A 27,577-nucleotide genomic window follows, 5' to 3' on the forward strand; every position below is an offset into this window, starting at 1 on the left:
GGCGATCATGTAGTAAATAGCTAAATGCTCAGCTTTTCCTACGATGTACACACAGTTGAGAATAAATTTGATTTTTCATGACAAAAATCGGAGACCTTACTTTTCGAATTGCCCTCGTAAAAGTCATGCCAATTTTGGGTGGGTCACGGAAGTCCAGGGGGTAGAGCGTTGGACCGGACGGCCCAGGTTCGATTCCCAGCCAAGGCTCTTTGGGAAACTGCAGATCCACCCAAGCTATGTGATTTTTCCGGTACCAGATCTTCCTTGGAAACCATAACTGACACAGGGAAAGGAACTGGCCCCCCTACCTTGATGTGTGAATTTCACACGCCGTCTGGCTTAGTACTGGGTGAACTCAAACGTCACCTACCACACCGACCTATGGTTGATTACTGCGTTTATGGTTTTTTTTACTACTTTTGGGACAGACCTTTTATGTCTATTGCTACATTAACTTGACACCTATGGTGGTCCTACACCAAAATGTTGTTTATGTGATCATCCTATGACAGTCAAAGAACTAGGTGACTCATTAACTCTGCTAAATGAGACATCCGATTCTCAAAAAAAGACTTGCCCCCCCCCTTATTAATGTGGCTTGCCTGTGGTTGAAGTTAGATACGGCCTATTAAGAACACCTTGGAAGAGTGTGGGAGAGTAAATGAGATACGGCAGTGGAAGGCTTAGGTCATTGCACAACATTTCATGTTGCAACCGAGGCGCGAAATAAACTTCCACGAGGCAACGGTCTAAATAGGAATGCACCTCCAATACCCTCATCTGATCAGGGAGGTCAGCGAGTTCGCCAACATTGGTAGGAGGGTCGGACACCTTCGTGGAAAACATCCAAGCTCAAGAAATAATAATGGCCTAATATGAATAGTTAAAAAAATTATATCCTTTTAGTCTGCCAAAAAACGACCTTTGTTCAATGCCACAAAATTGAGCAAAAATAATATGATATCAAAAAATGTCTTAACAATAAATAATTTTAGTTTACATACAATATATGACAGAGGTCCCAGAATAGTACAAGGTCTAATTCTAGATTATATGTTCTAAAAATATATGTATCAATAGTGCGAGTTCGTTTACGAGGAGGAGGAAATAATCACAGCACGCCCGAAAATAGAGACGGAATTATATAGATAGGCTGTCAAAAAGATTTAAGTACTCGATCCGATGCAGAATTGAATAAGCCCAAGCGAAAGTCTCGGCCTTCCATTCCCTTTTTATCGGCGGTCTCCTGGGGCATGCATCTTGTGGCAGTTCTTGGTTAACCGAGTCAACACAAACCCAAAGAGCTGCCACAAGGCCTTGTGGCGCTTCTTTGCTCACTCAGGGTGTTACATTGATTTTCTGACGATGCAATTACAGGAAGAATATAAGATTAATTTTTATCATTCCATAGGCGAAAAGAGGATGGCTCGATATTATGTTTTAGCAAATATTTGTGGGCCTAAATAGTCACTACAATGCTGAAGACTTGAGGCAAGGATTTACGAAACAATATAAACTTATTCGCCTCCATTATGAGGGTAAAGAGAAACTTAACACTTCCACAATAAAGATTTCATATCTCACGACCATGGTTTCGATGCCGCGTATCATCACCACCTAGTGATGTTGCGCGGCATCGAAACCATGATCGTGAGATATGAAATCTTTATTGTGGAAGTGATAAGTTTCTCTTTACCCTCATAATGAAGGAATTCCACAAAGGTAAACCTGAAATTGTTATGTTTAGTCAATTAGCGAAAGGATTACAATTGAGAAGAGGGGACAAGGGGTAATTACTAGTCGTTAAAATTGGTCTAAATAGTTTTGAGGTTGTAAATTTTTGCCTGAAGAGGCTATATGTGCAAAGCAATGCCTTCCATCGAATCCTTACTCATGCAGGACGAACGTGAGAACAGCCCTTGACTCATGGACGCTCACACCCCTACGGGATGCCGGATACCCGATCGTCGAACTTCGTCCCGAGTCCAGTCTTCGATGACGTACGATAGATACTTTGTATATTTCCGCAGGGTCATTCCCCGACTGAATAGAAAACCATTCATCTCATTGTGGTCGGGAGTGACTGGTTTTCTATTTGGGGCACGGGAGATTGCGTGAGAATGTGTATAATTGACAAAACTGCTTCTCGTCCAAATTGGCGACCGTATTCTCTGCATGTATCTAAGTGAATACGATACTGTTTCCGTCGCAACTTAATTAGGGTTAACAGGAAACTTGGTTGGACATCACCACAAGATTATTTTATTCACGAAACCAAATTACTATTCCATCCAACCAACCAATCCATGAAACCAAAGCTTACTTACTGTTTGTCTGCTTTAAAAACCGCCTTCATAACCAATGCATTTGTTAATATTATTCGTGGTTTCCGCATTGTGCATTTGTCGTTGCGTATCAGGTCTGCTTCTCGACTATTTCGTATCCATTTTGATCACAGCTTTCTCACTCGCGATAACAGCGATGCGTCAGCGTGCGCCGGTAGCCGACTTCAGCAGTTTTCCGCCCGGGTTTCAGCGACGGAGGCTCTCGCCCCAGCAAATGGAGTTGTCCCTCGCCGTGTGACCAGCAATAAAAGAATTCGCGGACAGTTCTTGAACAGAGCGTGGCTGTGTAAATATGGGAAATGACTCCGTTAAATTGTTCGCGGACTGAGCTTTGTGAGAGTGCAACCTGAAATTGGTCTGCAGAGGCCTCGGTTGTTGAACACAAGGAGTAAATTGGCCTTTTGTAAAATTACTCATATTTTATTAAATTAATGAAAGAGAAAAACGCATTGCGTTGTCGGGTAACAGGTATCAAAATGGTATGAATGTCTTCCCATAGTCAGTGATCGTACTATACGTGTATTACACGTGGGAGAATAAGTGTCACAATAACGATTTATTATTATATTTATTCTATACTTGCAAGCATCGATATATTTTCTTTTGATGGTTTAGATTAAATGGCATTTTCAAACAACTGTGGGAGACGCCGCAACAGTTACCTGAACGGGGTCATCCGCTAGTATACGGTAAAATGCAAGAATAATACAGTGTAAAAATCATTCGCCATGACCGAGATCTTACCGCGATCGGCCTTAAATTGAGGGATTTCAAGTTCGAATACCGGCCAAGGCGAGTGATTCTCATGCCGTAAAATTCCTGCATTTAAAATGGCAGTTCTTAGCAGGCTCTTTTAATGGGCATTCAATTCCTCTAACCCTGCGTACCCTTTTCCATAACTCGCTAATCCGGAATCCTGCCAAAGTTGGTCTCAAGACATGGCATTTTATATCAATTTTAGTATAAACCAAAAAAATATATTTGGCGCACTTTCCGGGGACTGAATCAAAAGATTTGTTTTCAGCATTTTAGAATTAGGTTTAGTTTACCATGGATTCTACGCTCAAGTTGGCTAAAACTCATCGAATAAATTATATATTTCACTATTCATTACAGCAGCAAATCATTTCTTCGGTTGGTACAAACTGTGCAAATATCAGCAGAGCTGAGGAATTAAGGAGGAGGAAAAGGAGTTTTATAGTTATATAATATTTATTAAAGACTTTGTACATGATTTCAAAAATAAAGAATATCAGTATAAACATCACACATTGCTAATTCAAGTACCTAACAAAGAGAGGTGAAACTGCTTGTAAAAGGATTTTAAGTGCGCATGGAAACTTTGTGTCAATTATAAGATATATGCAGTAGCAGTAAATGCTAGCAAAATTACAACTTTTATATCATCTGAAAATACTGCAACAGGTCAATGTATCTAATAAATATGATATCGCGATTAATACATTTACCCTCCTAACAAAATTTATCCTTCACAATCTTAGAATAACTGTTTTCATTTTTTCCGAAGTTAATCATATACAATTACTTTATGAATGTGTTCGCTTTGTTCACAAGTTCATTTTATAAACCACTAAATTTTGTAAATTTTGAATATGAGTTGCAAGTACGAAAATTTACCCAATGTTTAATAGGGAATATCCGCTGGCATCCTTGAGCTCAGTGGGTAATTAGCGTCGTCATATAAAATAAATTAATAACAAAAAAACACCTTTTGCCTTCGAAAAACAGACAACAATATATCCACTGAACATATAAACATGCATAAAAAGAAATGCGAAATAGTATTTGGGAAACAGTGCGAATGATAACGATAAAAATTACCCATAAACATTTTTTTAACATCGGCATAGTTACTTATCTTCTGTAAATCAACACCAAAATTATTACATTTATTTTCAACGCACCATTAATGTGTACTACAGCGTTTTCTTATAACCATCCAAAGAATAAAACAATACATTGTAAATCGAGAGCTGTCCCGATCTGTTAAGGAAAAATTATATGCCAGCCACAATCCAGAAAACCTTTGGAATATCATATTCCTTGACGACAACTCAAGTTGGTGATAACATCCCATTTTACTTAATTGATTAAGTTATGCGTAACTGCAATAAATGATAGCTGGCTAAATATGCCATTTATGGAGAAGACAGTAAATATGACGATAGATGCTATTTTATTTGAATTTTGAGCATGGCTCATTCAATGAACTTCGACTGTGTACCGGCGAAAGTCTTCGCTATTCCCTGATGCAGGCGCCACCACCACGATCAGTCATTTGCCTCCGGGGAACGTTTCTTTCTCTCATTTAACTTTGACATAAAAAGTTTTTTTCCACGTCTTCCACTTCCTGATATGCTAAGAGTAACGCTTCATTTCTTCGATCAGAGCTCTTTTGTTATTGTCCAACCTTATTTTGAAGACCTCGTGAAGTAAGTTCCGTTGAAGACATCGGATTCGCATTCTGAAGGATAAACTTTGGTCAATTTGAGCCTGGAAATTCGCAGAATCGGGTTTGCAAGACAAAGATATCCCATGTGGAAATGAGCACTCTCGGCGCTGAATGCACACTCACTGCTGCTTCCCGACAATGTTTCAGTCGTTGGTCCCCATTTATGTCCTCAAAATTGAGGCTTCAGGACATCTGGTTCTTCGTTCGTTAAATGTCTTTGGAAAAGGCAGCCTCGCTCACTGCCGAAACGCCGCGATTCGCTAATTAGTTTTGCTGTAGAGCTCTATGTCTTTGACATCATCCGCCGACATGTCCCTGTCGCCCCATCCCCACAGGGTGCTGTCTTTCCCGTGGAATGGCTCGTAACTACCGTCGCCCGTTCTCGCCGCCCGCTTCCTCGCCATCTCCACGGGGACCATTTTGAGATCGTATGCCCAGCCAAGCCACGCAAAGAAGTCAATGAAAGCAGTCGTCAAATTGGTCCTGTAGTTGCCCAACTCCGCCGCCTTGTAGTCCCACGGGAACACATGGTGGTAATTGTGCCAGCCTTCGCCGAATGCAGCAATGGCCACGGGGATGTTCTCAGTCGGGCTGATGTTCCTGATAAGGGCAAATTTAGGACAAAAAGGTGAGACCAGGTGCATGATCAACTTAAAGACTCCACGCTATTTTATTGGTATCATTCATGCCTAATTGTAGTTAAGAAGAGACGAGACTTTGTCATTAAATTAAATTACATATCGGTTTCTTTTAAGTATTCCTAGTATCATACATGGAGCTATTGTTGCAGGGCAATAAATTAAATAAAAAAGTACATTCAAATAAAGTTTTGCAAAGAAACTGCAGGAGATGCCGCAACAGTAACTTTTAACGGAGTCATCCGCTAATGTGCAGATTGGACCGGATTTTGAGGGATCTGGGTTCTAATCCCAGAGGAGGCGAATGATTTTTACACTCTGAAATTGTTGCATTCAAATAAAGTTTTCAATACTGACGGAAAGTTTCTAATTGAATCACGCGATTGAGGCCGTAAATATTTGAAGAAAAATTTGCAAATAGTATGGGTATCTTCAATTTTAGTTCCATCAATAATATCATATTAATAATTAAATTAGCCAAATGGTTGTGCTAGCAAGCCGTTCAAACGCAACGTTTACGACTAGCATGTCTACAGGGATATAGTAAAATACATCTAAAAGTCTTACAAATCTTTACTAAGAGTTTAAAAAATGATAGAACGCGTATATTATTACCCCAAGGATAGCTAAAAGCCCTGCGTGTAATTACATACAACACAATTGCAGCTTATTGTCAGGGTATCCCGATGGGAGTAGCTAAAATATGCTGAAAAGCTAATCGCAAATGCTTCGAAAGAAGCGAACAGCAGAGTGTGCGATGCGGAAATGCTAATTCCACAATCTGGCCGGCAAGTTACGAAGAATTCTTCGTCCGTTGAACTCTAAGTGGAGCGGAAACCTTGGTGGAAAATTTCAATGGGCACGCATTGAAATCACCGCCGTTTAATACACCGGTCGCTTGTCGCCCTCTGTTTCGCCAGATTATAAAAAATGCCATTATCCTTATGATCTCTTGAAATCAATGTTTGTTGGTGTTGTATGTGTTCCCGTACATATCGCATTCGTAATCGTATTTCAAGAGTCAGAAATTTTTCAAGGTCCTTCGAACGTAACGGGATTTCCACAGGAACAGAACATGAAAATACTATATGAGATAACTTTATTACGCTTGACTGTACCCATTAACTTATTTATCCGACAGTGCCGTTATTTCCTTCCGGAAATTTAAAAGAAATTAAACTCATAAAAGATCAAATAAGGATTTAAACGTGAGTAAAAATAAAACCTCCATTCCTAAAACGAGCCATAATGCTTTCGATTCTCTCCCAAGTTTTCGTTCAAACTGACCCTGTTGTGGCGTGATACTGTGTATGCGAGTACTTAGTCACAGTAGAGAATATTTTAAGGATTCCTCGTTCGGAATATGGTGAACAAACAAGCAGTTTTCAAACGGCGAAGAAGTAATCATCGATTTTTTTCTTATGGAAGTGATGCCCTACGAACACACTGAAGAGAAGCAACTGAAATTCGCAAGCAGGTGTACAGTTTTGCCGAGGTACCAAGTGTTCTTCGCGTGTTTTGGGAGGGCTGAGGACGATGAGAGGGCAGAAGAAGAGAAAGTATGCATTATCATGTGGGAATGAGGTCAGCCCACACGTTCTTTTTGGGTTCTCTCGATCCCAGGCCTGAATTGCTTTCGCTAGGTCATCTAGAATTTTCCTTTAACTGAAATATAACCCCAAGTATTATTAACCTTCCCACCACATTGCAGTCTTTCCAACCGAAACCCAAACGCGTCGCAGTGCTTCCTTGTTCAGGATTGAGTGTTGAGTTATTTTGAGCTTGGAAGGAATTCTCTTTCCTCATTTCCGGATGCATTTGGGTGTTCAGCACCTTCACACCCACAATGGAAACTGAATCCCGCGTGACACTTAGCCTTTGCTCCTCTAAGTTAAATGATAGGATTAAAATAATTTCCCCGAGGTAGAGCATAATGATTTCAAGCATCAATATATATAGAATAAAGCGTAATGCCGGTACTTATGGAGGCTTGCAAAATCATGGACTGCCGACCTTCGTCAATCCTGAAAGCGAAGTTATTAAGGCTTTGAATCACAACCGATTCACGAGTGGTGATAATCGATCTACTATTTCACGATTTGCCAAATTTTATCCCTTTCTGTAAAATTTGCTTTGCATATGCAGGGAGCACGACAGCACCTAGTGCATGCAAGCTTTCTGGGCGCGCTCGCCCCGGGCTCCGACAATCCTTGCCCCGTGCGAGTGCTGAGGCTAGCCACGGGCCGAGGGAACTGCCAGATTTGCGAATGGAATTGACTTTCCGCGCCTCCTGACCCCCAAGAGGTTCCACACTTTCCACCGCCACTCACGCAAACAAAGAAAATTATTTGTCATGAATTCCAATGGTCACCGAGAATAAAGGAGCACGTCCTCATCGATACTCCCTCACCTAAGAACAATTTAATACTGAGAAACATGAAATAAGTTATTCAGTTTCGTCTCACGAAGTTATTTCAGTCAATATGCATATTTCGAATTCACCGCCGAATAATAAGATTATAACTTTATGATTGCGAGTATCCTTGGCCGATTCGGAAGAAAATTCACATTACCAAGAAGGAATATTAGCAGATTGGAATGGAACCATAAACACAGAGATCGTTCATATTGCTTACACAAAAAAGTATTTGAGGGAAGTATTAAGGATATGGCGAACTCGCTAATATTAATAATGCATAGTAAAATGTTAATTTTAACCGTGTATCATTAGATGCAAGGAATACCCTTTGGTAATACATCACTGCGCGTCATGTAATTGTAAATAATTTTAAACACCCTCCCTTCGTGGTTATTTATTTCCATGGGCTGACGAGGTTGGACGATTCATAGCGAAGATGAGAAGGTTTCACTGGGAAGGCCGCTGGCGTAATCTAGCCACAAGTAGCTTTCGTCGGCCATCAGCTCAGCATTAAAGGAGAGATTGACATCCAACCGACCTAGATATTTTCTGGGGAGGCCTTGAATCAACCGAACCTTATGGATGTGAATAAGTGCACCGGAGAAACTGTCGTTATTTCTCAAAATGAGTAATAAAAGCATCATACGACTTACTTAATGGCTCGATTTTAGTAGTTATTTTTAATATGCCGAAGTAAAATTTCGCAGTACTGATTTTTTCTAAAAATCCATGATGCTTATGCCGCATGCTATCGGCACATTTCATTACAGAACTAAGTTCATGTCTGTTCATTATTGTTTGAGAATATAACTTACGGCTATTATAAGTCCATTTTATTCAGAATTATAATTGAGTACTCTTTACCTTTCCAAAAGGTTTTCGTTCGTATTTCCGGAAAGAGATTGCCCATTACACTCCTAGGAATCTTGCTCCATATTTTTCCTCCGATACTGGCGATAGTTGTCCCGCTCAGTCAATAGATTTTTATCGCTATTATTGGACTAATTTCCGAAAATTCTTTCATTCACTCGTGATTTTTTTGCTTTAACGACAGTTTAATGATCAAAAAGTAAATAAGAAACGATTTCAGACCATCCTCTAGCACAATCATTCTTCATCGCCGCATTTTTATATTTTTGGCACAGGTGTAGATACGCAGGAGATAGATGGCTACCCACGGTTGCTTCGTATTCTACTGGAGAACTGTTGTAGCTGGTAACTAAAACCTGGTTACAACTAAGGCCATAGAAAGATTCCATCCTCAGTTCGGTTGGGGAAGTATTCCAAAAGATTTTAGGTCCGCTTTTTGAATATAGGTATTTGAAATTTTTCAGCGCCCAAGAATTTGAAACTTCTCACGTAAGTTAATTTATTTTGACGTGGTGTATATTCCACGTACATTACTGAAAATTTCCCCAAACTCTTGCCACTCACTCAGTGTTGATTGTGCCGAGCACCGTAACGGTTTACATAGTTACTAAATTCTTGGGAGGAATTTCACAGTATTAGTGGATAATACAAAACATAACTTATTATATTAGCGAGTAGGTATACATCCTCAACCCAATCCATCTTATTAAAAGGCTTCTTAGCTTTATGAAGCAATGATCCAAATTGGGGAAAATTTATCCGCGAGGTATTAAAGAGCAACAGAAGAGCGAATCCTTAAAGAAGCGCGGGGTTTTATGCACAAAGATACGGAAATGAAGAACGAGAGAGTTGCGGAAAGAGTTGCTTGTAGGTTGAGTATCAAGGCAAAAAGAATGGCCTGGATATGTTGGCCGGAAAATCGAATTAGAAAGCGTAAAAGTATCAATGGAGGATAAAGACTCACAAAATAGGTTGCCAAAAACACGTCTTCACATTTTGTATTTGCGGGTGCCAGGTACTGCGCTCATGCCCAATTTCTACTTAGTTATCAAAAGTGGACTAGCCCTCGGAATTAAACATTCAAAATTAAAATAAGATAAAGGGAATGGCTTCAGCGAACAGAGCGTAAGAAATGGTAATTAATGATATCTACGCAGTCGTAACTTTTGCAGCGATATTCACCGATCACACACGCTAGAATTCCGACAATCTAAAGATCACAAAGGAAATCATAGGCTAAGGTTGGTTTAGGTTAAACCGCGGGAAGAATTTCCAATGCAGAATTACTAAGGATCTATATATTACATTTTTTTCCTGATTCTGCAGTGAACAGACTGTATCAATGTGGTTAGGTTTGATTGATTAGTCCGAGACCTAAGTCCAAATGCGACACCTCAAGGTGAGCAATCAGCGCGAAAAGGACCCCTCTCCCCATGCAAGGCCTTGCCGCATAAACGGACTACACAATACAATCCTACCCGGGCACTACCCTCAGATCCTAGGAAACAGTCACCACTGGTGTGGGCGCCGATAGCCGGGGTCCGTGGGGCATCCGCTCCCCCTAAATTCTCATATTAGCAGGGTTACCGTTCAAACGTCAGGGGAGTAACCGTCGGTCTTGCGTTAGAATACATAATCCCACTGTGTTTCAATGATCCATGCGCAACCCCTTGCCCCCCATACGTAAGATGATGTTTCCAAACGTGTAACTTCGGACGGGTAAACAGCGTGCAATCTGCCCTCGTGCACAACTCGGATTTCTTTGGCTAACTTGGATTACGGGACCTTATGGCAACGATCCTCCTGGTCAACTAGCACGAATCAGTTCCACTCACAAATTCTGCGAGAGATGAAGGCCTATCGCGCGACGTCCAAAATCGAACCGGAAGTTCTCTCCGAGGCAGTATAACATATTACAAGGGAAATCGTCCCCCGCAGCCCTTCGAAACTTATGCAGTGAATTTTAAACGGCGTTTCAGAGCAGGCCTTGCTTTCAGAAAATTAAGTGTATTCAATACGAATTTCAGCATATAATTTGCCCGTATACTTACTTGTCAAATGGTTTGGTTCCCCAGATGTGAGCTGCGCTATTCACGAGCCATGTTCCGTTCAAGGAGAGGGTGTACCGCATCACGTAGCAGACATACCAAGATGTCCAAGGGTCCTCATTCCAGTAATAGCATGGGATCCAGGTGGGTAGGATGAGGCAAAGAATTGGCATTACCAACAGGTATGTCCTGGGAAGATGAAAGCAGAACGATGTCAGTGATACTACTTCTCAGAGCCCAGACAGGGACAGGATCTCTACCATCACCTACTAAACCGTATTATATATATATATATATATATAACTTGGATATGAACAAACAATATACGAACACATAAAAAGAACACTCATGCGCCATTACTTAATAATTTCGACGGAATTTAGCTCCATCTTTCTCAGACGAAAAAGTAGTATTAGCAGCAGTACAGTAGTAGCAGTACTACTCTTTCTTCTGAGGAAGACGGAGCTAAATTCCGTCGAAATTATTTTTTTTAAAGTGTGTGCTTTTTATGTGTTCTTTTATTGTTTGTTGCTGTCCAAGTTTTTTATTCAACACTTCCGTTTTACTTCGACGAAATCATCTCTCTCTCTCACTATATATATATATATATATATATATATATATATATATATATATATATATATATATATATATATATATATATATATATACATATATATACACACTACCTACTATCCAACACTCTACCCACCGGTAGTCCGGTGGGTAGAGCGTTGGACTGCTGACCGGAGGGGCCCAGGTTCGATTCCCGGGCAAGGCACTCTGGGCACCTGCAGCTCCACCCAAGCTATGTGATTTTTCGGGTACCAGGTCTTCCTGGGAAACCATAACCGGCACAGGGAAAGGAACTGGTCCCCCTTTACCCTGATGCGTGAATTTCACACGCCGTCGGGCTTAGTACTGGGTGAACTCTACCATCACCTACCAATCACTCGCACGTTATTTCTTGATCATTTCGACGGAATTCTGCTCCTTGCTTCATCGGAAGATATAGAAGAAATGACTGCTGGAAGAGTAGAGGTGAGGGGTGCGAGAGAAAGGGAAGGGGGCTAGGGGAAGGGGAGAACGGGTGGCGGAGGAGGGGTGAGAGGAATGGTTGGGGAGAGGAATGGGAGAGGAGAGGCTAGAGGGTAGCGGAGAACGCATTCAGTGGCACTTGGAAGAAACGTCCATACCGACATATTGAAGTCACCATTAAATCATGGGCACATTGTCCATATATGTACAGATGTATATATCTATAGGTATACATAATATCATATGTACATTGTGTCTATGCCTTAACGATGTCTTCAATATGTCTTGGCATGGACGTTCCTAGACGTTTCTTCTGCGTATGAATGCCCGTGTGAGTATATATACACACATACACAATATTTTCAATGTAAACTCACGGATACTAGCATAAAATAATTTATGAAGGGTTAGTAAAAATTAAAAAACTCACTGAAGACTATGTAGTGCTACGTTGATCTCAGCCACCTTCGTCAGAGTACCAGGAGTTACCGAATATGTGTTAATGGTTTATTTATATCTTCACATATGTGTATATATGTGAAGATATAAATAAACCATACACAAATATACCATATACCACATATATCCACGCTACAGTAGGGGGAAGTTCCTTTCCCTGTACCGGTCATGGTTTCCCAGCAAGATCTGGTACCCGAAAAATCACCCAGCTAGGGTGGCGCTCATGGTACCCAGAGAGAATCGCCCGGGAATCGAGCCCACGCCCACCAGTCAGTAGTCCAACGCTCTACCTGAACTACCGCAGCCCCCATATAAATATATATTTGTGTGTGTGTGTATACGCATACATATACAAATATATAAAAACTAGACTACATATATATATATATATATATATATATATATATATATATATATATATATATATATATATATATATATATATATATATATATATATATATATATATATATATGCATACATATATATGCATTTGGAAACGGGATGGTAAACCCATCACACATGAGAGACGAACACAAGATTAGAGGAAAGTGGATGGGTGCGAATTCCAACCAGAAAAAATTTCCTTAATCGGGACTCGAGCCACGGGCCTTCTACTTGCGGGCGTTTTTAGAGATTGACACTTTTCTAGGCGTTCATATCAACGCCATTCTGAAGTCAAATTTCACACTCCCGCTCCCATTTAGACAACACAGTAGTACTTTCATTCCCACAATTGCTACCCCTCACATACTAAGCACTTTTTCCCCAATTCCTTTTCTGTCCGGGGTGACCGCACCCTTCACAACCATCAAAGAGGGATTACTGCTCCAATATGTCTATCGTCTATTTCCCTCGTACCATAGTCAAAAATTTCACTTAAGCACAAGAAAGAGCACATATTTGGCTTCTGCTGTCGCCTTTACGACCTGGATCAAATTGATAACATTAAATCCTACCGCCCCTCCACCCACGACCAATTCCATCTTCCCTTCTAAGCCCCTTTTCCTTCTAGTGCTTTTACCCCGTTCAGGTGCCCACACCCCCCTTCCCATCCTTCTGGCTCACAATTGCATTCTCCCGATATTTCCTTATACCCCCATATTTTACCCCTTTTTTCGTTCCTATTGCCCTTTTGAAGAAGTCTGCGCAGCCTCCGAAAGTTTAGAAAGACTTTATGAGCGTTAAGTGTATTTGTAAGTGTCTTTAAAGTAAACTGTAAATTATTATATGTTTAGATAAATATATAAATAACAATGTACATATGTTTTTTCATCCCTCTTACCTCTTTTGCCACATCACTACAAAGTCTTCCTCCAGGTCACTCATGTCCACGGTCTTGCCTTTCCGTATGACATCTGGGTGCTTCTTGACCAGCAGCCAGCCGATGTGTGAGAAGAAAAATCCTCGGTTGGCGTTGTGAGGATCTGCGTCCGTTTCGCTGAATTTGTGATGCACGCGATGGTCCCGCACCCATTCGAAGATGTGGTTCTGTAAGGAAGTCATATAGTTCTCATACAAGATCTCGCACCATCACCTTCACTCAGAGCCCTGGGGCTTGAAATGTCACATATGCACTAGGTAAAGGACGGTTTTTCAGCCAAACCGTTAAGTGAAAATCGTGAAAAGAGTCAAATTCAAAACTTAAAGGCCCTACAGGAAATATTATAGTACCATTGACACCACTGTGATTTTCTACAGCTTATGTCACCCTACAGCTTTGGCCACCCGAGGCGTAACACTGACTTCTGTGAGTAACGAAAGATCAAGTGTGCATGTGGTTACCCGCCTCTGCAATGTCCGTTGCCACGTGCACCGGGCATTGTACTCTTAACCGTCACTGCACTCTATCGGCCAGCGTTAAGCATATTTATGCCCACACACTACGATCAAAGTCAAATTCCCGTAAGATTCACTTTCCCTATTCTAAACAAAATACGTGTAGCATCCCTTATGAAGGGATTAACTTGACAGTCAGTGTCCCGTTGCCCGCGCCCCTCTAATAGGAAGCATATCTCGTGAAATGACACACAACGCTGAAGAACTGACTGTCGACTGAACGTGGATACCGCGGTTGGTGGCCAGTAATTAAACTGTTCTTTTTGAAATAACAATGGTTTTAATTAAAGTGCTAAAGGGTTTTATATCTTTGTACATAGCATAAGGCATTGGAGAGAGGAGAACATTGCGCGAATAATATGAGGCCCAATTTAAGGCCTAATTCCCTGCCTCCCAGGTGGAGAACCCTCAAATCGGAAGCCTTACCACTTTCCCCGGATTAAGAATTCCTTTTTACAAATCCAATGCCTCATATTCGGTACCTGCTTCATTTGAGCTAAGGGAACAATATGTTTTTCTGAGATGGGAGGTCAACGGAGACAAATATCCCCTATTTTAAGAGTGAACTTCATAGCATTAGAGAAACTATTTCGTTCAGAAATTCAATTTATTTGTTGTTTCAGCAGATTTTTTAAGACCAGAGTCCATTCACTGTAATGGTTAGAATGAAAACGTCGAAAACTACAGCTTATGGAGAACCTGTTTTGGTTAAAATATCACAAAGCTCAATGAATGATTACGAAACATGAGATTATACAATTGATACGTAGTGTGAGGCAGTGGGTGATAATATTAGTGATGAAGTTATTTGATACCCAGCCACTCGTATTAGTTTCTGGATGGCGTTTGTCTTTTACCTGGAACGCGATCGTCTGAAAGATGGCCAGTATAATCCTTAATTGCCACTTCGCTTTGTATGCTTTATGCGCCCACAGCCGATGGGCCCCAGCTGTGATGCCCAAAGCCGCAGCAATAGTGATCAACAGCGCTGGAAAAGAGAAAAGAGGAGAGGTCCACGTTACTATGAATCAGAAAGATATCCTTCGCAGTTTCAATGTTTATTATACACTTTCAAATCTGCATTCAATCAACGTTTGTACCCTTTAGGTCATCATGTCATGCTCCATGGTTACATCAATGGAATTATGAGTCGATATTAACATAATATTTTGCATTTTTAAAATGAACGATGATTGCATACGAGGGGTGAGGACACGTGAAAATGAGTCGTTGGAAAAATTTATGATAACGATCATACCCGTATTCTTTCACGGAAACTGATAATCAGTGAATGCCCTATCAGCTTTCCACCAGAGGGTTTTCCTTCCCGATGAGTTATGTAACCAAATTAAAAATAACACTCGAAATATTAATTAATTAGCCTTAATCTTAATTGTTTTGTTAATCATACTCCAGTGTTCAATGGGCCAGAATGTGCAATGAATCATTAGCACAGAATGTTGGTAATCGAAGCGATTGCTTTTGTTTAATTCTTGTAGGCCTGATGATGGCAAGGAAGGACTTCCACTACTTGGGAGGGCACACGTCCCGGGAGTTGGAAATCGATGACATTTTACGGCCGATATACCCAAATAATCCCCATGAAATTCATATGACATTCTTCCGTGTATTTGTGCAGATGTCATCGTATGCAAAATGTTCAACGAACTATTTGAAACCTCTCCCTTTGGAAGGCTCGCAAATATTCTGCCTTATTTGCGAATAAGTTGCAAGGTAAGCGTCACGCCCTTCCACTCAGAGCTTTCACCCAAGTCTATTATAATTGGTTATTAACCCCAGAAGTAGAATAGCACAATTTCAACAGCTGGGGGATGTTACTTGGCTGAATTGTTCGCATTTAAATGCATTTCCAAGGTAACGTTACGGAATGCCACCGCGTAGAGCAGTTACTCATTTCACGTCAGCGTCTTTCGCCCACGCATTTCGCGGTCAAGTGCCGAGGTGATACATTTATTTGACTACTAGTTTAAAATAATCCTAAGAAACCTGGAGATAATACATCCCTTTCAAGAAGTATTGTACTTATAGTGGCTCAAACTTATGAAATTTCTTGGTTAACAGAGACAAAACAAATTTTGAAATTTCTATAATTTCTATTCAAACGATGGGGTTCGTCAAAAAGTAGATATCTTCAGAACATGAGGATGTCAACTGTTCGACGGAGTCACGTGTGGGCATACAAAATTACGGAACTTTTAAAGTTTTGTTTTCTCAGTGCGCACATTTTCCTTGACTATTTCAATTATTTAGAATTGCAGTAAAGTGGCTTTTTATTTTCATTTTTCAGTAAGCTTTAAAGTAGAGCATATTAAACATGAAGTTTTTGCAGTTTCCGCAATATTAGTATTTTTGGATAGTTTTTCCACGAGTAAGAAGGCTTTTGAGCACAGATTTTTATCAAGTAAATAGGTAGGGTAGAGCTAAAATCCTTAAGATATTATTATAATGCCCAATATGTTAATGTGTTAAAATATTATTTCCGCTGTTTCAATTCATTAATTCGTGAATTCAGGATAACAAACTTTGTGATACAAAACGTGAGTACGGAATTTTGCCTTTTAAGCAGGGAACCTGGCTGATCCTTGACCTAATGGTAAGAGTTCTTTTGAGCTGCCTTAAAGTAACTTCAAATAACTGCCTAATTAATAAATGTGATTGCCTCTCGGGTTAAAATTTCATTTTTTCCCTCGACCTTTCGCTCTAGCATATAAGTTGTTACCAAGTACATTCAACTAAGAGAAAGTTGCAATGATCCTTGGACACGGTTCTATCCAACGAAGTCTCCTAAATTTGAACTCGATTCAGCTTTCAGGGACAGAAAAGTTACGTAATTTTGGGAAAAGGTTTCCTCGCAGTTTTTAGGGACAACACAAATGCATTGCTGACACCAATTCATCTATGAAATGGCTCTTGATGTATGTATGTTATTCTTTTTAATGGCATAAATTTGGCATTTTCTTTATTATCCTATTTCCTCAATGTTATCGGTTGACTATTAAAGGTTCAAATTGGAGATCGCAATATAATATGTACCCTACGATTCCTAGGACTTTAAGTAATACTCTCCTTGAGAGTCCCATCGATCATATTCCCTCACGACTTTTTAACGGTGAACAGATACCTGTAGGTCTTCCTCCGAAAATATTTACTATTCTCTCATGCATGTTTACCAGTTAAGTCATTTGATTTTTTAAGTAATAAATTATAAAAAATGAATTAAAAGCTTATCTTGTAACTCGGAATCTTGAAATAAGTAAGCGATACCAAATAATTATGATTGAAGGCACGAAGATAATATTTATGCACAGAGGTCAAAAGAGATGAATCAATGCTGTAGGCCGGTCGCTTACATCGTGTATGCCTATGCCAGTTCAGGAATATCCTTGCCGTTTATAGTCGAGTGGACATGATCTACAAAATTGGCTACCATACTTAATGTAAACTAAAGACAGCAATTTATATGAGAGCTCGGAGTAGATTATGTCAGTGTGTAATTGTTTGCTGCAACGCTTTCATAGAAAATGTCAAAACGGTTTCATTCCAATATGTTAGACAATTCTAAATTTCTGAAAAAATATTTTCATCTTCCGTCGGTCACATGGTTCCCATTTAGCCAAAAATATTGTTTTTACTAATTTTTTCAATTCGAACGAAAGCTCGGGATGCATTTGAAGAAGACAATTCAATCCCATGAATGAAAATAAATTTGGCCTCTATTAAGTTCTTGTTTCACTCAATGCCTTTGCTTCCCGCTGAATTTCAATTCGGGAGAATCAAAAGTATTACTTAATCCATTTACGACATTATTGATTAACCTCACAGGAAAGGCATTTCTAAAAGCGCATTGCACTCCACGATATTATTTTTCATACAATAGGACCGTAAAGTATTTGGATAGAATAAAGTTCAAAATTCAAATCCATCTGAATAAGTAACGAAATTGTATCTAAAAAGGTTTCCGAAGCTTGCAACTAGATACCAAAAGGATGACTCCGAATGGATTTTCCCGCCAAGCAAAACGTTCAATTCGAAATATTATTCGTGCACTCTCTAAGAGTGTATGAGTACATGACGGTGTTATATTTCTATTGTAAATTATATGATGGATTTCTGAGAGACTTTTTAAAATCTACTTCCTATCTTTTTCGAGGCATATTTTTTCAAATTAAAAAATTTTCACGAGAAACGCGTTGGAAATATACAGTGAACATTCTTTTTAAACGAAAATAAAGAAAATTTCCAAACTTCGTCGGTTTACCAAACTTTCATTAGGTTCTTAAATTAAAAGAAGTGCTTGGAATTAATAACTCTCCTTCTGTTCAAATCTTCAAAAATATCATGCATAGAAATTGAGTTTCTCCGAGACTTGACTTCGGAGTTCATATGTCGCAAAATATTAATTTTTACCAAGGATAATATGCAAAAATGCTTTTTATGCAATAGGCATAAAATCGAAGTTAATGACTAATACAATTAGGATAATACTTTTTTAGTATATAGCGGCAAACTATTTGTTATTTTGGACGTTTTCAATAACTCATTACGTATTCAAATCATTTCCTTGTAAGTGGAAATGGAAAATGGAGCAGAATAAAAAAGTATAACAATAGTATAAAATGATATTGAGGGTAAGATTTGCATTCAGATATCAATTTTAACTCATTCTCTATCTTAGTGCGCAAAATCATTCATGCTAATTATCGGAGTAAGTATAAGAGATAAGAAGACATTTTAAAAATCGAACTCGAAAAAACATTATCGGAATTAATTTTTGCTATCTTTTACGCTCTTGTTTTGGTTTAGCTGTGCGAAGAGAAAACGATGCGTAATTAAATATGCAAAAGGAATAAGATTAATTTAAAGGAAAGCATGAATGGAGTGGCTTAGTTATCATTATACCCAATTCTTAATAATGCATCGGTCTAATATCAAAAGGGACGGCGTAACATCCGAATACGTAGGCAAGTACAAATAAATGTTTCGTTTTCGTAACTTCATATTAAATCAGCCAGTGAGTAAAGAAGGGAAAGAGTGCGAAGTGAATGTATTGCAAAATGGTGAGTTCAAAGATCGTCCGAAACGAGGGTTCAGTGGAATATGGTCATGAAAACCTTCAATTACATAGGCCTTCATCATAAAAAATTATGAGCAGCCTGGAATCGGGAAATATAGGCTCCCTATGCCGTAAGACCTATTAATGGGGACGATTCGATTTTTAAAATGAATTTTAAAAGGAAAGGCTCTCATCACGTCAACATACATGCGAAATGCTCGTAATTACCCCGATTAATACGATTTAAAAAATAATGGAATCATGGGAGCAATCTTGGATCGGCCCCAATAAAAGATTGAGGGGGAGGGCTGGAGGTGGCGGGAGGAAGGGCCGAGAGGGACGGCAACAGACCTTGGTCTCATCTAGAACTGGATCTTTGCCGAGTCGGCAGTCTCGCCCTCCGCGGGCAATTCGTTCCTCCGCGAGACCACTCGCTAAATTACCCTGACGTCGGCATCGAATTGGGCCGGCGAGTAAAAGTCCAATGGGAGGGGGGAGAGAAGGGGCTATTCTGATGACGCCGCGTCCGCCATTTCTCAATCGTCGCGAAGGAAAAGTGACTCCTCCGAAATGTTGCTCTTTCCCTCGCCCGGGAATGGAGGCCAACGGCCCGGGCGGCGATGACTTTTTACTCAGCATTGACCACGAGCCGGCAAATAACCTCGAACTTTTTGACCTAGTGACGGGCGAGTGGCGAGGCACCGTTGTTTGGTGGGAACCGGTCTTCCCGGAATATCTGTGCTGGAAGGGGTGGGGGCAGTGAGGTTTTCGGAGGAGGGAACCAGGGGGGGGGGGGCGAGTGAGAGGGGGCGGGGGGGGCCGTCCCGGAGAGAAAGCGAAAAGGCGGGATGGGACTGTGACTCGGCGCGGCGGCGCGAGGGGAGAGTGGATTCTGGGGCGGGAAGGGGGATTCTCCGCGAGTAGGACCTCCCCCTTCCTCCTCGCCCCCACCTCATTCCCCTCTCGCCCTCCCAAACCCTCCCGTCCCGGCCACTTTCTCGGCGCACCAAAGAAAACGAAATTCCCGCGCGCACTCCCAGGAGCTGGGCGGGCGGGAGGCCGGTTCGACGCCGGAGAAACCTCTCGCGGCGATCACGCGGACGTCGGCCGCATCAGCGCGCCTTCACCTTGCTCGCACTCCCTCCTCCGCACTGCGCCTGCTCACCTCCTCCAGCGCGAGTGGACCAGGACATCGACCGTCCCGGGCGTCGCTGGGGGATGCAACTGTGAACCCGACGAGGTTGCTCAACCCCGACGTGAGATGCTCACGGATCTCTCCCTCGGAATCAGGCCGAGGACAGCAAGGAAAAGGCTGGTGGTCCATAACCCACGGCTTAGGGCCAATTTCTCCGTTTTAATCGATTCAGAAGCAATTGTAATTTGAGCATTCGGAGTCATGGGATTGCGGAGGAATATGGTGGCGCGCCTGTTTATGTACCTAATCATACCGAATTTTACAGTGTCGTGCATCATTTAAACCTGATTTCAGAAAATTTGCAAATTAACTGTACCTTTGACGGAAGGGTCGCAGAAGACGTCCCTTGACTGGTATCGTCCTGTCCTTGAGCTATCCAGGGATGGCCGTTATCAACAGTCTATTCACATTGGTTCGTTACAATCAGCTGCTATAGATTAACTGACAATACGGAAGATTTTATGTATTCTTTATATTTAATCAATTGAAATTATTTAATTCGCTATCACGTTGGTATTATTCCAAGAAACTGCGGGGGATGCCGCGACAGTAACGGAGTCATTCGCTAAATATGCATTACAATGAACAATTTTGAGAGCATAAAAATCATTTCTCTTGACCAGGATTCGAACCCGGATCCCTCGATGGAGCCTGTCCTTTTAAATCCCCCAAAGTCTCCGAGTGTAAATGGACGCCAATATAGCTTACCTGGCTTAAGCACACGGCCGGACATCGAGGGATCCGAGTTCGAATCCCGAATGAAATTGTTACGTTGGCATTACTTATTCTAGTGGTTACTCAACTTTGGACCATTAGCTATTTTTATTGTATTCTTAAGTAGTTTGGCACGATGTTTGCTAGTTAGCCAATGATCTGAGTCGGCCATTGCATAGGGTTCTTGCGTAAAATGCTAACACAAGGATAAACACCAGCACAGAAATCTAAGTGGGTAGTTCACCTAGGTTGGAATTGAAATTGTGACCTTTGTATCCGCGGTTTCAGGTGTCAAAAATTTTCCATAATCTAGCAAGTGGAAAATGTAAATGATTAAAAGGTTGTTGGAAGTACTTCCAAAAATATTCAGAAACTCGTATTTATCACTACACCAGAGATGTTACACAGACACAGTATCACAGAACCAAATTTTTAAGCGAACACTTTCCGGAATCAACATTAATGAGCTTTATGCTCAGCATACTCTAATACCGCTTCCCATTCTCATCCTCAAGTCTCAGGGTACCTCATATATTCATTAACTTCTTTGAATTCATTTGACTCCATCGAACTGCCCAAATATTTATTTTCCGTTAGTTTTTCTTCGAATATATTCGTGTGGAAAAATATATCCTTACAAGCCTTGCTGCAATGGTTTAAAATAAATTATGCCGCTATCAGCAGGGTAGGACATAGTTGGCACTTCATTTGTCAGTGCACCACACCTCTTTAAAATTAGAATCAATGACCTCCTAGCTTCCTGTGATTCTTCGCTCTCTGCGATGCTCCCGATCAAAGGACGCCTCCTACCAACAACACTGCCTTAGACAATTGTAACAGAGTCTCCATTTAAGTATCCCTTCCACCCTTCGACTCTCCGGTCAATCTTAGGAGAATAGAATAGCCGTACATATGGCTCTTAAAAGGCCTTATTTACCCAGGAATTAATATTCGACATTATTTACCCCCCTCCAGCATTTTTCATTCCCCCATCCCCTCCCAAACCTTTCCCCACACTCCCCTTCCATCCGCCGCACTCCTCTCGTTCGCCCGTTTCAGTTTCTTCAGTCCGCAGAAGGTGGCTCAGCCACATAAAATTTCGGAATAACTGTGAATGTCCATTTTTATATGTGGATCTATATTTGTACTGGCTATAGCTATCTCACTGAAATATCTATTTCCATTTTTTAAATAATGCAACTATTAGCCTTAGACCTTCTGGAGAAATAATAATACTCATATATCCCGATCTTTTCCGATTAGAAAGATAGATTGCCATAATCTTGTGAATTTTAATAACCAGTTTAACTTTCCTTTCATGGACGAATTCACAGTGTTTTATAAACGCACGCGTAAAACATTTGAGGAGCAGATCTTATTTCCGGACGGAGGAGCTTGGGTTGCCAAAAGTATTCGGGATCAATATATTTGAGGAAAGAACCTGAAAATGCATCAATAAACTTGTGATTGGAGGCGTTACACCTATCCTGATTTCGACTGAGTAGAAAATTTCGCAAACATATGTATTCCTCACCATTTCAACCATTTATTCCTTTCAAAAGAAAATGTCTGTTATCAGAAACCGCCAAATAAGTATCTTCACGATTTCAATCCGGTTGCGTTAATTCCTTCACCGTGAAGCATAGGCCGAAGTGACGGTTATGAATATTTTTCAAATGAAGTAGATAGCCGATACTGATAAACTGGATTTGAGAGTTTAAGAGGAAAATACCTATAAATTATGCGTTTTTTCTGTTCCCACTGGAATAACTCGTTCTTCGCCTTTTACCATTGCAAAACTCTGAATGCTTGAAAGTGAAGCTGAAAGAGATAACATCGCCCAGGTGCTCATGCAGTCCGATTTGCTGCAGTGTCTTTCGCATCAGGTATGATTATACTCCCCAATAATTATGCTGCAGATGCACGTCTATAACATTTGGACAAAAAGAATGCTTGAGTAATGCATTTCAAAGTTTTACATTTTCATCAATTGGTGCAAATAAATGTTTGTGAATTGAATAGTGTTGGACTCGCAGACGCGGATGACATCAATCCGGAGAAAAAAAAATGGTCGCTAAGATTTGGAACTTCAATACGATACGTTACAGGAATTTTTACCCCATTTCATTCCCTTTAACCACTTGTAAATATTTGCTGACCATCCCCTTTTTTATAAATAGATTTTTCTCTTAGATGACAGCACACTGACTTAGAACTCCCCCTGTCACTGGTAGTGTTTGTCGCAATAGTAATAAATATTTGGCCTGGCTGCCGACAGCCAGGTACCTTTATGCTAATGAATATAATTTGTTTCTCGGACGGCTGAGTCAAGAGCGCCAACTATGAATATTTCACTTCTCTGGTTAGAAAAAAATTGTATTTCGGGAGTGGTCCCCCAGGAATTCAGCGATCACGTCCGACGCCGGCTGGCGAGATATACTAAGTATTACGCGTTCGACTGAAATGGTCGAAATAGCGCTCTCTGTTTAACCGCGTCTTCCCTCCCACGTATGCTTGTTTTTTTCCATTGGCACGGCAGAGTACCAAGTACTGTGGCGGAAGATGAAAAGAATGGGTAGAACTATACGCGAAGACCCCCGATGAGAGATATTACAGGCATAACCAAAAAATATAAATATAAAATTCGCTGCTTTTATTCGTCTCACGAAGGTCACGGTTTTCGGTGACAGTCATTCATTTATATATTTAAGATTTGTTTTATTCACTTCGTCAGTTAATATATGTCGCGCCGTCAGTCAAGGATGTCATGATCCACAGTTAGTGAGGTAAACCACCACAGCAGCAGTGAATACTTACACCATAGGAACGTGTAGAACCTCGCGACCGTGCAGGTCAGATAAATGCCGTATAGGGCACCCAAATGGAGGTACGTGAAAACAAGAACGTTCCTCCAGACAATCTTCATTTTTCGGTCTCCACACCTGCTAGACTCCTCTGAAATTTTCACATCTCGTTTACTCTCCATTAAAGGTGCCAACAGGGAGGGTTGGTCCGCTATACAGGCCACCGGGCTGGACAGGTTCGGAGCCATGGTCCACTGCTCCTGTGCACGGAGAAAAACAGGGAAATTTGTCATTTGACGCTCTGCCCACCGGAAGGTGTCCGTCAACTATTGGAGATCATAGAGTGCTCTCTCAATGCTTGATACCCGCATTACCCGACATCATCGGCTTCGGTTGCGTCTGAATGAGGGGAACCCCTCACGCACGTATTCGCAGGTGGTAATAGCAGCTTTTGGGGAGGCGACCGACAGTTGAGGTAATTTGCGTTATTGGGGATGCACAGGGAAGGAGGAAGGGTGGAGAGAAACCCTGCGTCGGAATTAGCCTACTCTTAATCAAAGGCGCCAAGGGGTCTGCATCTTAACGTCCCATCAGACGGACGGCGTACTCGCTCAGGGTGCCCTCCACGAAGCACCTCAAGTAGGGATGGGGATAACGCTGAACTGAAGATCTGCCGTCTTCGGGATTCGAACCCAGGCCTTCTGGGTGAGAGGCAAGTGCGTCAGCCACCGCACCATCCCCATCCCCCGTTTTGCAGGCACGCAGATCGCGTGTATCTTATGAAATCATGGGAAAACTCCTATTTCAAACAATACTTCGCACGGCGAACGCCCTCGAGTGAAAGTATCCCTGGTGTAACATTGAACTCTTATTTCCGGAAGTTCAATGGCTCACCGCCAACGCGAAATCAGAAAGAAGAGAACGTTAAAGTGTGTCAACCTTGACGAGGGTCGGAGCCACATTAGCGAAATACTGTTGGTGAAGTACGCACAGAAGCCCCTCTCTCCTGTTACGCATGCGATACGTGTTTCAGCACGCACTTTCTGTCGCGCCATGTCTCCAACGGCGAAGTCACTTCTCCCACGGCCATGAGCGATAAATCATTTAAAGGTCATTATTTTTCTTTACTCTCCCATTCATATTCCCTCCTCTAACTTTTATTTCCATTGCGCTCAATACTTTTAAGTCCCAGATTCAACTGCAATGTGACATAATCTCTCTTCCCATCAATCATTTTGAATTTTCCGGTTAATGACTTTTAATGAATGAAGTCCACCGCGAGAATTCACATATTAAGATGAGACCAAGGCCAAATTAAGGAACGCTAAACTTTTTGGCGCGCCCGTGTTATCGTTTTCATTATTTATCATCAATTACGCACTTGGCACCGAATATGATCGCAATGGTCTTTACATTTCGTGGCACTAAAGTGTTAATACGATTCCCGTCGCAACCAATAAGTCCTTTGGACTGGGACTCAAGATAAATGCCAGCCAACCGTGCTCTAGAAGGCAATCGCTTCGTGGATGGGGTTTGGGTAGCGCTCCCGGCTGAAACTCTCATCGCATTTCCAGCATCGATTCCCATATCATATTTCTCCATACATATTCTAAAAATATATTTGCCTTAACAATGGATAAACTTGTCGAGCCTAAGAGTCTTTGTGGCTAGAAAAAAGAAAATAGTGGTGGTTTCGCTATGGCTTCCACAGATTTCACTCTGTGCTTTGAATATGGCGAGACTCCAAAACCGGAAAACGCTGCGAGGATCCGTCCATGCATTAAATCACAAATGTACCCCAGTTGATTTCATATAGTATGTGCGTCTCATCAGGCCACCATGCAAAAGAGAAAAAAAAGTAAGCTTTTGATTTCAGGAAACTAATGGCGATGGGAAAACAAGAAGACGACTAACATGAGTTGTCTTTTTGCTCTGGTTGTGATTCGCATCAGCAGGAAACGGGATATTTTTTTCGCAACTCATATTTCGTATTTACTAAATTCCATTCGCTTGTCCTGCGTGATTGGCGCATGGGCTCGCGGATGTCGAAGCCATCTCTTAGTGTTCCACTCATTTCCTACGGCGGCGAGGTGACCTTGAAATCTAACTGTCCACCTGATAGCCTCGGGCTCAATTACGTGTGATACCATTGGGCACTCCTGATAAGCATTGCCCCAACAGATTCCTAATCAAGAGTTTCCCCTGATAAAAAAATATGGAAATGAGGTAAATTCTCTCGCACGAAGAAGCGTGAAGTGATTTTCACTACCGGCGGGCTGACGATCGGAAAAAGCATCTCACCTGCTTATTATTGGAAAACAAGGAAGATAGGAATGGAGACAAGGGAAGCTTCCAAAAATATTCATTCACTATTAAGTCGTTCTTTTGCAACCAAAGGTTGTGAAATGCATTGTTGAAATCCTTGATTCCACTACTGTGATACAGAGGGCATTGTAGCTCACCACCGATTAGAGGAAGTTGGGATTGTCGTCTAAAATTTTGAAAAGCATGTATATTATTTTAGAGGAGTTGGAGTAATTTTTGTGTCGTTTCCTGCTGCAAGTATAATAGAATGCCGGAGAGAAAAAAAGGATCCCGTATATCAACTTGTGCGATAAGTGTGTTTCCCTTATCTTCTCGTTGTGGCTTCATCTACCACAGTTGTATGAAGATGATTCTCCCGATGTTGATATTAAACGTGTGCTACTAGTATTTCGTTATCAGGCAATTAAAGATAGCAAAAAAAGAAGAAAGCGATGGAACTTTCAAAATCTGATTCTAAAGCAAATCGCCAAAGAATATGTATTTTAACATCTTTCCACTACAATGAGCCACTTTTGGAAGAGAAAATAAGTATAAAATACGGTCATTCGATATCCAGCAATTTTATCTTTGCAATTTAATTGGCATGGCGACGAGAAAGCCTATTGCGTCAAGGGCTCGGCTACTGAGCTGAGGGACCAGGTTTGATTCCGGCCGATATCTTCGAACAACCACAGCTCCAGCAAAGGTTGTGGCTTTTGGGCACAAGAGCATCATGGAAAACCGCAAGTGGCATGGGGAAGAAACTCCCCCCCCCCCAGATGTGTAAACTTCACAAGCCGAAGGACCTCGTAATACGAGGTGGGATTTGACCTCATATACCAGACCAAACTTCGGGTGAATTGTTGTGGCCAGTCGATGCCCCACTGCTGCTGAGAATGATGAGAAGTGTGACTCTCGATTAAACAACATACCTTTACAATGGATATCTTAATTGTTGGAGTAATGAATGCTTAAAATGCGTCGCCTAGCAAATGTACCATAAGGGAGAAATGCCACCTTCCCGTAATTATGGCGCTGAACTGCGCGGCTCACAGTTTTCGTTATCGAAAATTGAAAAAAAACACGTCGGCGGGAAAAGTACGGAGTTTAATGAAGGAGTTTTGTAATGTACTTTCTTGAGAGGGGGAGGCGTGGTGGGCGTGTATCCCTTTCCCCGGCATGATTCCAGCGGGGCTCCGTCCGAGGAAAACCCGCCGCCGGGCTGGATTCCATAGGTGCGCTACCCGGATTGCTCGCACCCGGCGGTGGAGCCGCCACCAAACAAACTTGATTGACGGAATTCAGCCCTCATTAGCACACCCACTGAACAGACATGTGTCCATCCAAGGCCCTTTCA

General features: G+C 41.3%; 1 protein-coding gene across 1 annotated transcript; it reads right to left on the reverse strand.

Annotated features, from left to right (window-relative positions):
• Positions 1-5,078: 5,078 nt before the first annotated feature.
• Positions 5,079-24,971, reverse strand: LOC139687063 (acyl-CoA Delta-9 desaturase-like). Its single transcript, XM_071584168.1, has 6 exons — positions 24,957-24,971; positions 23,930-24,176; positions 14,987-15,117; positions 13,576-13,781; positions 10,797-10,982; positions 5,079-5,418 (listed from the first exon to the last, which is right to left on the reverse strand). The coding sequence occupies exons 1-6, from the start codon at positions 24,969-24,971 to the stop codon at positions 5,079-5,081; spliced, it is 1,125 nt and encodes a 374-aa protein (XP_071440269.1).
• Positions 24,972-27,577: the final 2,606 nt, after the last annotated feature.

Source organism: Hetaerina americana, unplaced genomic scaffold, assembly GCF_022747635.1.
Source record: "Hetaerina americana unplaced genomic scaffold, ioHetAmer1.1.p SCAF_16, whole genome shotgun sequence".
NCBI classification, from domain to species: Eukaryota; Metazoa; Arthropoda; class Insecta; order Odonata; family Calopterygidae; genus Hetaerina; species Hetaerina americana.

Bases quoted from the DNA above. Each gene is read 5' to 3' on its own strand.
- LOC139687063 (XM_071584168.1), bottom strand. The intron at 13,782-14,986 runs GTAAAAGACAAA...ACTTCCTTACAG, and splicing joins TTCAGACGATCGCGTTCCAG to AACCACATCTTCGAATGGGT. The intron at 5,419-10,796 runs GTAAGTATACGG...TGCCCTTATCAG, and splicing joins GGAACCAAACCATTTGACAA to GAACATCAGCCCGACTGAGA.